This window comes from Diabrotica virgifera, chromosome 6 (genome assembly GCF_917563875.1).
Source record: "Diabrotica virgifera virgifera chromosome 6, PGI_DIABVI_V3a".
Lineage (NCBI taxonomy): Eukaryota > Metazoa > Arthropoda > Insecta > Coleoptera > Chrysomelidae > Diabrotica > Diabrotica virgifera.
Genome location: NC_065448.1, coordinates 167858309 through 167871996, shown reverse-complemented (window position 1 = coordinate 167871996; position 13688 = coordinate 167858309). Strand labels below are relative to the sequence as shown.

At 32.7% G+C, this 13688-nt stretch overlaps 1 protein-coding gene across 1 annotated transcript in view; it reads left to right on the top strand.

Moving 5' to 3' along the window:
* LOC126886423 (histone acetyltransferase Tip60) overlaps positions 1 to 12894 on the top strand; it is a 45730-nt gene extending 32836 nt beyond the window's left edge. Inside the window, exons 7-8 of the mRNA XM_050653358.1 lie at positions 4824 to 4986; positions 12649 to 12894. Coding sequence (XP_050509315.1) covers positions 4824 to 4986; positions 12649 to 12865 — 380 coding nt within the window. The 3' untranslated portion in view covers positions 12866 to 12894. The remainder of the gene's footprint in view (positions 1 to 4823; positions 4987 to 12648) is intronic.
* Positions 12895 to 13688: the final 794 nt, after the last annotated feature.

The following is a 13688-nucleotide window of genomic DNA, read 5'->3' as shown; positions in this document are numbered from 1 at the left end:
AATGGTTCTAACGTAATTTTCTTCTGACTTACATATGTTATTGCAAAAAAAATGCTCTCTGGGATAAACAATTTGAATAAAATTTAAACCATTGAATGAATCGCTTTGAAATTTTTATCACATATTAAGCACCGAAGAACCCTTATTTGACAAAAATTTCAAAGCTGTATACTAATTTTTACAACAGTTATTGAGAAAATATTTTTTTTTTGCAATTTCGACCTTTTTTCGCAATTATATTAACAATAAATGAAGTATATCAAACTTTGTAATACGTCATTTTAAAGCTTTTTCCATAATCTCGAAGATATTTGTACTAAAAAAACCATAAGTTTCCCTGTTTTCCATTGATTTGAAAAAAAAAAGTGAAAAATGCCATTTTTTGACACTTAATTGTTTATAAATAAAAATGGCCGCCAGATCCTACGCAGGAAATAGTTACAATTTGCTCTTATAGGTATTACCTGTCGAAAAAACGCTTCAGTACCCTGGTTGTTCAAGTATCATGGAAAAAACCTTATTACCCTGGACTAAAATGGGATATGGGCAAAAATGCCAGCGTAGTTCAGAATGAATTTACTGGTATCTCCATAGCCGCAAAAGAGATAACCCGGAAAGGTATAGCCGGTAAAATCATAATAATATGCACAGACAGCAGACAAGCGCTACTAACCCTGAACAGACACGTGTCATATCAGGGCTAGTAATGGAGTAGGGCTTCGGATAGTACAAACATCATCCTGAGCTGGGTTAAAGGACACAACGGAAATAAAGGCAACCGCATTGCTGACTTGCTAGCTAGGAAGACAGCACTGCCGTGCTAAGCCCAAAGGCGGTAACTGATTTTTTATCGAAAATGACATTTTTGTATTTCTAGGTATTTTTCATTATATTATAATGCTTCTACAACTCCAAAGACTTTGTAAATATATTCTAGATACCCATTATAATAGTTCTACAACTCCAAGGACTTGGTAAAAATATTCTAAATACCCTGTTCTACGTAGAAATACAACAATCTCATTTTCGATAAAAAATCAGTTACCGCCTTTCGGCTTAGCACGGCAGAGCAGTCCTAAGACTCTTAGGACCTGGTGATCTTTTTGGCTGGTCAACTGCAACAATCGCGGAAATTGTCAAATGTCACTCCCACACGCAAACCGTGAAAAGCTGGAAGAAGGGCCAGGATGTAGACTTGCCAAGGTAACACTATGGAACCTTGGGAAGTCACATTTATCCTTCAAAATACACTGCTTAATTTTCTACAAAATACGCTTTAAGATATCAGATTTTTTAGGAACCAGCTGTATATTGATAATGATGATCTCTTGCAGACTGACACCTCAATGGATACAGGAAGTAGCAAAATAAGGAGTGAAAGTGGAAAATTTTCAGATAGAAAATAGTCATCAATAACATGCTTAAAAATTTTCCAATTTATCTCGGGACAGCAATTTATGGCCCTGATCACATACGTGCTATGAGTGGTTTATTATTAATTTATACAGGGTGTCCCAAAAGTAGCGGGGCGGTCGAATATTTTGCGAAATGAACATCGGATCGAAAAACTGAAAAATACATATTTAATATTTTTCAAAAATCTATCGAACGACTCCAAAGCCGACCCCTCCACTTCGCCCCCCGGAGGTGGCGTGGAGGGTAATTTTAAAATCTTAAGTAGGAACCCCATTTTTTATTGCATTTGGATTCCTTACGAGAATAAGCAACTTTTATTCGAGGCATTTTTTCGAATTGTGGATAGATGGCACTATAATCGGAAAAAAACGATTTATCGTGATACCCTAGGGCCCTAGGTAATTTATAGAAACAGTTTAATATCTTAAGAAGTACCTTCCAAATGAAAAACCAAAAACATACGTGTTTAATATTTTTCAAATACCTATTGATCGACACCAAACAAGATACCCCGCTCCACCCCCTGGAGGTGGGGTGGGGGTAACTTTAAAACCTTAAATAGGAACCACCACTTTTTATTACAGATTTGGATTCCTCACGAAAAAATAAATTACATTTATTCAAACCAGTTTTTAGAATTCTTGATAGATGGCGCTAATAAATCTTATTTTTTCGATTATACCGCCCTCTATCAACAATTCTAAAAAATGTCTCGAATAAATGTTACTTATTTTTTCATGAGGAATGCTTTGTAATAAAAAATGGGGGTCTGTATTTCAGATTTCAATGTTATCCCCGCCCAACTCCCAGGGGTTGGACGTGGAGGGTACTGTTTGGTGTCATTCGATAGGTTTTTGAAAAATATGAAACGGGTGTTTTTGGTTTTTCATTTGAAAGTGTATTTCTCGAGACATTAGACCGTTTGTATAATTTACCTAGTGTATCACCATAAGTCGATTTTTCTGATTATAGCGCCAGCTATCCACAATTTGAAAAAATGTCTCGAAAAAAAGTTGGTTATGGGGGGTCGTGTTTGATGTTATTCGATAGATTTTTGAAAAATATTGAACACGTATTTTTCTGTTTTTCGATCCGATGTTCATTTCGCGAAATATTTACCCGCCCCGCTACTTTTGGGACACCATGTATAAATTAATAATAATCCGCTCATACCACGTATGTAATCAGGACCCTAAATTGCTGTCCCGTGATAAATTGGAAAAATTTTAAGCATATTAGCGATGACGATTTTTTCTCTGAAAATTTTCCACTTTCACTCCTTACTGCTACTTCCTGTATCCACTGAGGTGTCAGTCTGCAAGGGATCATAATTATCAATATACAATGGATGCATTTCAAAGAAAAAACTCCATATTACTTATGACGATGATTTTTCGGCTCCAGCTCTTAGTCTATGTTTTCTCAGTATTTTTATCTGATCTGCCACGTTTTCACTTTCTTTTGATTTGCCTTGCTCTTTGTTCAACAGTTGTTCAAAATGTTCTCTTCGTCTTTCCATTATATCCTTGTCATCACTTAATATTGTTTAGTTTTTGGTCATTTAGGGCCGGTATTTCCAACCTCACTTAAGCCAAAGCTTACTTTAAGCCTTTGCTTAAGCTTAGATGCCTGTATTTCCACTTCAATTTGAGGCTTAAGCCTAGGCTTAAACCAAATAATTTTAAGCTCTCGCAGGAGTTGGTTTAAGCCTTTGCTTAAAATTTGTTTTCTGTTTTTTGAGGTTATTTCTATAGATTATTAATTAGAGAGTTATTTTGAAAACCAACTTTTGAGTAATAATGTTATTATTAGATTATTAAATAATCTATTAATATATTAATTTATTAATCGTAATAACGATTATTAAAATTCTTACTACTTTTGGAAGGTGTAGGCACATGAAAATTATTTATTTCTACAATGCTTGGTAGGTATATTTATTTTACAAAAATAAACTTACATTCGAATTTGACATTTTAAGGAATATATCAACAAAATTACAAAGACAATAACAATATTGCTTATGCAAAATAACAATAACAATATAACCAGAGAAAATATCGACAATAAAATAAACTAATAACACATGCACCATGTACACAAAATTAGTGAAGTAAATGACATTGATACCGATGACAAGATAAAATTAAACGTCAACAGTAGTGGTTTTTACCTCAGAACAGTTAGTTTTGGCATTTTGACGTGTTCAGAGGTACCAAACCAATTGACTTTACAGTTGAGCATCAGTTTAGTTAAGGAAATGATGGAAATACGGCACCCGGCTTAAGCTTCTCCTTAACTTTTGACACAGGCTTAGCTCAGCAAAAGCTTAAGTAGCTATTGAAATATCGGCCCTAAGTATTTGTTTTAGAAACAAAATGTCGAAACCCAAAAGACTCCATCTTTAAACAAATAAATGTTTAAAAACAATAAATCTTTGGATTTCTTAGTTCGGAAACAGATTCTCTCTTATACCTATTCCCATCCTTCTAAAAATTGCAAGGAAAAGGGTGATGAATGTAGAGACATGGGGAGTCTACATAGTTGCACTCCACAACATATCAATTCACCGAGGTAAAGATCAACAAATCTACTTCCTAGTACTCGATACGTGAGTAAAACCGTGGGTAGATAAAAGGCATTATATTTAATTTCGATTCAGAGATCATTACCATCTTTCTATGGACCATTTCGAACTCTTGTTCTCGTCAGGAAAGCATATGTAATGATGCTCTGAATCGAAAAATAAATATCTGCCATTCATGCCAACTACAAAATATAATTAACATTAAGACGCTATAGCGACCTCTATTAACAATCTCTATTTGTTTTAGATTTATTTCTTTGTTGTTTTGTAGGTTTTTCAGGGTTATAAAGCATTTGACGTCTTCTTTACTGTTGAATCTTTCACATTTTTGTTGCTTTTTGTTTGTATGTTTTCCTTCCACAATTTCTTCTTTTTCTTTTATTTCAATTTTTACCTCCTTATTCCACCATGGTGGCCGTTTCTTTTTCCTATTGTTTCTTGTGGTCCCTCATTACTAGTTTTGTTGTATTTATCATTGCATTTCTAAATTTTCCCCATTTTTCTTCTAATATTTCTGTATTTTCTCCGTCTTTGTCTCAAACTCATGTCCTCAGCTCTTTCAGCCATGAGTTCTGGCGTCTACCTACTGATCTTTTGCCCTGTACTTTACCTCTAACATGATTTGAAGTAATTCATATCTTTCACCTCTCAACACGTGACCCTAGTACTGTATTTTCCTCCCTTTAAACATTCTTAGTAATTCTTTTTGTTTATTCATACGCCGACGTACGTTATTCTTGGTAACTTTTTGAAAAACTCTTTTTTATGTTTGATGTTTCATGTATTTATGATGTAAATAATGTGGTGTATGATGTTTTAGGTTACGAATTATCTAAATTTGAGGGTAAAACCGGTTCTCCGGAGAAGCCCCTGTCAGATTTGGGACTGTTATCTTATCGTAGTTATTGGGCACAAACAATATTGGAAATTTTACTTTCCATGAAGCCAGTAGGAGAAAATGAAAAACCTCAAATTACAATAAAGTAAGTCACGTAAATATTGTCAAATAACTTCAACGGTAATTAACAGATGTTTACCACACAAAGAACGAAGGCTGAGTTGCTCAGAATTGGAAGAGATGTGGGGGTGGTTCTTTGGATCATTCTTACTAATGTTTGTTTTTTAAGCAAGAGGATTGATTCAAATTTACCGCGCTGTATTGCTTGTTTGTAATTGGTCCAACCGCAGGCAAGTTTACTCCACTGTTATAAAATTTTGACACTAATGACATTTATCAAATGTTGACACTAGTGACATTTCATAGGCTAATTAAGTTATTTCGGCGATTTATTTTGTGTTTTCTGTGTTATTCCTTTAATGTTTAGATTGTTAGTCTGCTTTTATATAAAAAACAGTTGTTTTTGGAACTCTTTAGCGACGTATTAATTTAATATAATATTTATGGATTACCGTTGAGGGCCGACTAGATCAACCAAGAAGATGTATTTGGTTATTATTCTAGTGACTTTCTTGGGTGTGAATCTGTCTTTTTAGTTTACTCCTCCTGGTTAAAAAATAAACATTAGTACATAAACAAAAATAAAATTGGAGAAAAAAAAAGAAAATTATAGTATTTTTACTACAAAAGCGATATTACGTAGGTCAAAATTTTTGACGTAAGAGAACTGTCAAAACATTAGAATGTGACTTTTCATTATTGCCATATTTATAATAAACATGGCAATAATGAAAAGTCACATTCTAATGTTTTGACAGTTCTCTTACGTCAAAATTTTTGACCTACGTAATATCGCTTTTGTCAAAGAATACATATCTCTCACAAGAACCGACACGGACGGCGATTCTTTTGTTGTTAGCATGTACTTAATTTTAGTATCGAGTTGGCAAGTGTACACGCGAGTACACTGAGAAAAGTCTCGCACATTTCTGGCGTGTATCAATAAAATTTTAGTTGCACTGAGAGAAAGGTTGCATGCAGAGCCGGCTTTTGTTGACATTCTTAATATGGTGGAATTATTTTTGATTTACAAAAGGTTGCAAATACAACACAAAGTAATGGTGAGAATTATATTGATTAAAACCATGGATAAAATACCTTTTTTATCCTGATTTTAGCATTGAAAGACCAATAATAAAATATATTATAGTGGCGTGACATTCACTAATTATTCTTTTTGGCTTATATTGATACAACGATACAAAATACATTTTGTTGTTTTCACCAATTTTGAAAAAGTGTGAACAAGTTGGTGAGAATTTGAACGACTTGGTGTGACCTAATAGGCTGTCTGTCCGTCCGACCGCGAATATAACTCCTTCAGTCACTATACCAGGTAGAATGACAAATGAGGTGTCAAATGAAAGCTTATAATCCATGGATGGTACTCAAGGTGAGACATTTGACCTAGACTGTCTGTCCGTCCGACCGGAAATGTAACTCCTCCGTCACTATACCAGGTAGAATCACAAATGAGGTGTCGAATGAAAGCTCCATAATACATGGATGGTACTAAAGGTGGGAAATTTGACCTAGAACTTCCGGTTTTAGAAATGCGACCGGAAGTACTCTTTTAAAGTCACCGCAATAGCACAAGTGATATATTCTCTTCTTCTTCTTAACTCAGGCGAGACTCGTTAGTCTCTGGCACTTGGTCATAAGACCTTTGTACCAAACCCTGTTCTTCTCCTTAAACTTTAAAGTGATATATTATTCGACGCGCATTCGCAAGACGAGAACAAATATATACTTCTGGTTTCATGACTGTCTGTCCGTCCGACCGCGAATACAACTCCTCAGTTACTAATACAGATAGAATGACAAATGAGGTGTCGAATGAAAGCTTATAACCCATGGACGGTATTAAAGATGAGAAATTTGACATCGGACTTCGGTTTTAGAGTTACAACCGTAGGTACTGCTTTAAAGTCACTCAAAATATGATATGAATGTAAAACAAGATGACAAAATTAGTAAAATCGTAGATCAATCGACGCAAAGTTACACGAAGAGTTCCAATATCGACTTCCAGTTCTACTTTCGATTACTTTGGGTGAAAACCTAGGACCAATTACTTGTTTGTCGAGATATTTCCTAATTCATTATATTCGTTATTTCGTAAAATAATCGAAAAATAACAGCCGTTGTAACCGTCACGGAATCCAATTCTTTTTGGATGACAAATGTTCGTGATCAACAACAAGAAACTGTATGTTAAAATCGAATGTCAATATTTTCAATTTTTATTGTCTTGGAAACCAGCCAAAACATTCCGTACATTCCAGCCAAAACCAGCCAGTACATTCTTTAAAGTCGAATATCGGGGTAAATAAATAAAAAACCAATAAGTATTGTACTATTTTATTTCTATAAATATAAAGATGTAATAACTAAAAAAATATATATAGTATACAATAAAAACTAATAAGCAATCGAGAAAAGAGAAAAGGTGATTTTTTTTTAATTAATATATTAATTAATATATATATGGAAACGTTTTGATCATTATGGTCAGAAGCTTATATTCCATATGAAAGCAGCCTTTAGCTTTTTTTGTTGGAACGCAAGTATAATCAAGAGAATGTAAACCTATTATGAAGAGTGTATTGTCAATTATCAAGCATTAACTTGAATGTTGAAACAATTTCAAGTGATATTGGATAAAACTTTTTGAATTAGCTAAATTATACAGGGTGTCCCGAAAAGATTGGTCATAAATTATACCACTGATTCTGGGGTCAAAAATAGGTTGATTAAACCTCACTTACCTATATACAATAGTGCACACAAAAAAAGTTACAGCCCTTTGAAGTTACAAAATGAAAATCGATTTTTTTTAATATATCGAAAACTCTTAGAGCTTTTTTATTGAAAATGGGCACGAGGAATCTTTATCGCAGCAACATCTTAAAAAAAAATTATAGTGAAATTTGTGTACCCCATAAAAATTTTATGGGGGTTTTGTTCCTTTAAACCCCCCCAAACTTTTATGTACGTTCCAATTAAATTATTATTGTGGCACCATTAGTTAAACACAATATTTTTAAAACTTTTTTGCCTCTTAGTACTTTTTTGATAAGCCAGTGTTTATCGAGATATTTTGAATATTTGTCGAATCCACCACCTATTTGTATATGGTTAAGTATGATTATAGACACCTGTTAATAATCTGAAAATTTATTTATAACTTAAATTTTTTGGTATATTTTGAAAAAGAAGCCACATCTCGATAAAAGTTGACTTACCAAAAAAAGACTAAGAGACAAAAAAGTTTTAAAAACACTGTGTTTAACTAATGGTACCACAATGATAGTTTAATTGGAACGTACACAAACATTTGGGGGGTTTAAAGGAACAAAACCCCCATAAATTTTTTATGTAAATATAGTAAAAAAGTAGCCGCCTCGATAAAAACTGGCTTATCGAAAAAATACTAAGAGGCAAAAAGTTTTAAAAACGTTGTGTTCAACTAATGGTACCACAATAATGAATTAATTGGAACGTACACAAAAGTTTGGGGGGTTCAAGGGAACAAAATCCCCATAAATTTTTTATGGGGTGGACAAATTTCACTATAATTTGGTTTTAAGGTGGGCCTGTCATAATATAGATACATGCCCGTTTTCAATAAAAAATCTTTGAGAGTTCTCGATATATTGAAAAAAATCGATTTTCATTTTGTGACTTCAAAGGGCTGTAACTTTTTTATGAGCACATTTGTACTAAGGTAAGTTAGGTTCAACCGAACTATTTTTGACCCCAGAATGTGTGGTATAATTTATGACCATTCTTTTCGGGACACCCTGCATAATGTTACTCCTGAAAATCCTGAATTTCAAGTAGTCAGTATAAATTGTTTTATATATTTGACCTAAGTTATTGTTTTATACAAACTACAGAAACAATTTAATGAAACATAGTTTATTAAATTTAATTTAGGTTTGCTGATAAAAGTACATGGAAGTTTTTGTGAGTATTGGATTCTCAACTTTTTAAACACAGCACGTGGCTTGTGGAATGAACACATATAAAATATGACTTTGTGCTCTTCCTGCAGATGCATTTGGTACAGTAGAGGTTAAAGAAAGGTTAGAGAATTTGTATGATATTTTAGATTCAAATTTTTTGTGAAATTCCAATACAAAATTAATTTTTTATACGATAGTTTATAGTTCATGAAAAAACTTAAAATAATTAATTCACATAATCAAGATATCTCAAAAAGAATTAAATTGTATAAATGTTGGAAAATAACAATTAATAGTTGTAGGCTATATAAGAAAATATATATAGAAAATAAGTCTATACAAAATATTATGAGCTACAAACTGATACAAAAACAAAATACTAACGCCAAGCCAAGCCAAACAAACAACTGTGACAACAAACGCCGATCCTGTACAAGACAAATGTCACCAAAATTATTTGCTATTCATACAAATTGAGAAATGGCCGATCTGGCACATGCGCATAAAAATTTAGTTCATAGATAATCCGTTTGTGTCGGTTCTTGGGAGATATGTATTCTTTGCTTTTGTAGTAAAAATACTATTGGGACCGTGCAAGTTCGGCAAAGCGACACCTATTTCTACGCTCTGCAACTTTATTCGCACTTTTAATTATATTGGCCAATTATATTAGTCCTGGTTACTGGATAATTGTCAAGGCCATAGCCCAAAAAAATAATAAGAAGAAAAAATAAGATCCAAGTTGTGTTATTAAAAAGTAAACAATTGTATGTAGTAAATAAAATTAGTTATTAAAATGCAGTACTGCAAGCAAAATACAATTAATTAAATTTACCTTTATATAATAATTGCATATCATATCAATATTGTGGAGCAACATATAATTTTTCTTCTCCAGTGACAGTATATATGAAATGTACGTCAATTTGACAATTTCAATTGACAATATGAATTATTTAAGAAAGTTGCAATATTTCTCCGACGCGCACGATCGTTTCACGTATCCCTTCCAACTACTTGCATACCGCGAATAAAAACAATTTGCCAAAAAGGGCGCCACTTTGTCTTTTCTTCGATAAACAAAGAAAACTCTTAAAACCAAAATATACAGGGTGAGGCAAATAAAGGGCCTATTAGAAATATCTCGAGAACTATAGGCAACATAATCATGAAAATTGGAATAAAGGGGTTTTGAAGGATGATCTATTAAATGAAAATATTTTCATCTCTGCAACTTCCGGTTATACCGTATAACTTCGTTTTTTTTAATGGGACACCCTGTATATTTTTACATTTTTGGATTCTCTTCGATGTCTTCTTCCTTAAAATATGAGGTTTTGTAATATTATACAGGGTATTTTAAAAGATAATTACGTTTTTTTATTAATTTCGTAGCAAAATTAACACCCTGTAGAATTGTAGTAGTTTGACATCTAAAACTCTACTTACGTTCAAATGATTTTTAATATACTCTACTATTGTGAAGAATCATTAGTATAGCTAAATTTTTAATTTTAGTATACAGGGTTGGTCGAAACTCGGAATGAGTATTTTCTGAGTTTTCTTAAATGGAACACCCTGTATTTTAGTATTGTAATGAAATGATATTTTATGGTACTTTTTTATTTCTTAAGCATTCCCTATACCTAACTGCTTTAATTTGTGCTTAATTGTTAATCGCACCAACAATCTTAACTAAGTAGGTATTTCGATAGCTAAACCATTATTGGTAATTTTAAGGACCAGTCTGGATTAATATGTATTTATTTTGTTTAAGAATGTTTAAGAATGTTTAAGAAATAAAAAAGTACTATAAAATATAATTTCACTACAATACAAAAATACAGGGTGTTCCATTTAAGAAAACTCAGAAAATACTCATTCCGAGTTTCAACCAACCCTGTATACTAAAATTAAAAATTTAGCTATACTAATGATTCTTAACAATAGTAGAGTGTATTAAAAATCATTTGAACGTAAGTAGAGTTTTATATGTCAAACTACTACAATTCTACAGGGTGTAAATGTTGCTACGAAATTAATAAAAAAACGTAATTATCTTTTAAAATACCCTGTATAATGTTAAAAAACCTTATATTTTAAGAAAGAAGATATCGAAGAGAATCCAAAAATGTAAAAATATACAGGGTGTCCCATTTTAAAAAAACGAAGTGATAAGCAACTTCCGGTATAACCGGAAGTTGCAAAGAGATGAAAATATTTTCATTTAATAGATCATCCTTCAAAACCCGTTTATTCCAATTTTCATGATTCTGTTGCCTTTAGTTCTCGAGATATTTCTAATAGGCCAGTTATCTGCCTCACCCTATATACATATAAATAAATATCACGTAACAATGGAACAAATAAGTCAAGTACTCCTGAAATGTTAAAAAAATTTTAAGGCACTCGGGGAGTGCCGACAGAAGTGAAAACTTCTTGAGAACCAAGCGCCTTCGGGTACACACTTACAGACTATATCCCTCCTCAAACCTTTATAACGTCGGTCGAACTTATACGCAATTCAAATTATAGTATATAAATTACTAATATCTCGCCGTAGTGATAACCGTCGCGAGTTCAATGCGTTTTCCTCATCCGAAAAGAAGTGCTATACCTATATTATATACGCGTTGCGTGCATCCTATGCTATTATACATACTCATAATATATAGGGTGTCCAGAAACTCTACCGACAAACGAAGACAGGAGATTCCTCATATTAAGACATTTTAACCCAATTCATCTAGTCCGAAAATGCCTCCTAAGGGAGCTAGAGCTCTTTAAAGATGGCGTCTGGTAATTAGTTTTTCTTAAATACCTCCAGAACGCTTCTATTTAGAAAAACAAAAATTGGTACGCATATTTATCTTCCAGAGATAAATCGATTTCATCCATTGTGAATTTCTAGTATCGTTCATAGGCGTCCGTTTTGGGTAGGGCAACGGTTATTTTCTCGCATAACTTTTTTGTCTTTAACTTTTAAGCATTTTTGATACTGGATTATTGTATTGTGACATATTCTAGTACTAAAAGGTACTCCCGATTTAAGTCGGTAGGACACACCGTTTTCTAGAAAAATCAATTTGAAAATTTTTCGTTTTTTGAATTTAAAAAAAAAATTAAAAAAAACGGTATATTTTACCAACTTATACCATGAGTAACTTTTAGTACTAAAATACCTCATAATTTAATAATCTAAAGTTAAAAATTCTTAAAAATTAAAGACAAAAAAGTTATGCGATAAAATAGCCCTTGACCTACTCAAAACGGACGCATATGACCGGTACTAGAAATTCGCAATTAATGAAATCGATTCATCTCTGGAATATAAATAAACGTACCAGTTTTATTTATATTTCTCAGCGATTCCACGCCTTGAGGAGCTTTGATTATCGAATTGTTTAATTCAGCCAATAGAAAAAAGCTATCAGACGCAATTTGGGCTGTGATAAACATTGGATATTTATTCTATTTCTCCTCACGGTTCTTATTGTAAACAAATATTTAAAGTGTTATTTTCTTCGAAGGTTTTAAGATGTTTATAAAAAACTTTCGTCCGAATAAATAGATTTAAGACACAAAATTGAAACATGCACAATATTAGAAACATTATACAGGATCGCATTAAAAGTTACTGCGTTCTGAATTAAACAAAAATATTAGCTTAAATTTTTTGGATCGTTACATAACGTAACTTTTTTGTTTGTAATTTTCAGTGAAATTTGTGAGCTGACTAGTATAAAGAAAGAGGATGTGATATCCACGTTACAAAATTTAAATCTCATCAACTACTATAAAGGACAGTACATAATTACCTTAGGAAAAGAAACTATACAAAGCCAACAGAAAGCCATGGAGAGTAGGAAAATTAGAATAGACCCAAAATGTTTACATTGGACGCCGAAAGACTGGGGTAAAAGGGCGAAATGGTAATGATGGTTTGATTAAATAATTTATTCTAATCTTGTTTTTTTATTTTATAGCCCTGTCCACGCTCGATCCAAAATCCCTATTCCTAATATCCGTCCTATGGAAATATGGACCCTCGTGAAGAAGACTGAAGAGATTTAGTTTAAAAATTTATTTCCAAGTAATTTGAGCTATTTTTTTTTTCTTTGAACGTGATTTGACATTGATCTAGCCTAAGTAAGATAACGAGTTTTTATTGTTTTTTTTTTAATTATTTTTAGACATAATTTAATTTTAGCTTCTATCTATCTAATGAGCCCTAAACATTCATCCTTGGATATAGGCCTCATCTTCCTTCTTCCATGCCTCTCTATCTTGGGCAATTTGCATCCAATTTGACCCAGTGTGTTTCTTCAGGTCATCCGACCATCGCATCTGTGGCCTTTCCCTTTTTCGTTTGTGCTTCCACGGTCTCCAATGTATAATCATCTTAGTCCATCTTTCATCCTTCTGCCGTAGGGTGTGTCCGGCGAACTTCCATTTAAGCTTTGCTACTTGGGTAGAGACACCTTTCACTTTTGTTTTGTTACGGATCCATTCGTTTCTTTTCCTGTCTGATAGTTTAATGTTCAGCATTTGTCTTTCCATGGATCTTTCTGTCTTTGATATTTTTTCCATATTTTCTTTTGTAAACGTCCATGTCTGAGAGCCATATATTAGAACAGGGAGTATACATTGATTGAATACTCTTGTTTTTAGGTATTGTGGGTATTTTCTCTTCTTTAGAATATAAGACAGTTTTCCGAATGATGCCCAGGCCAATCTTATTCTTCTCTTTATTTCTTCG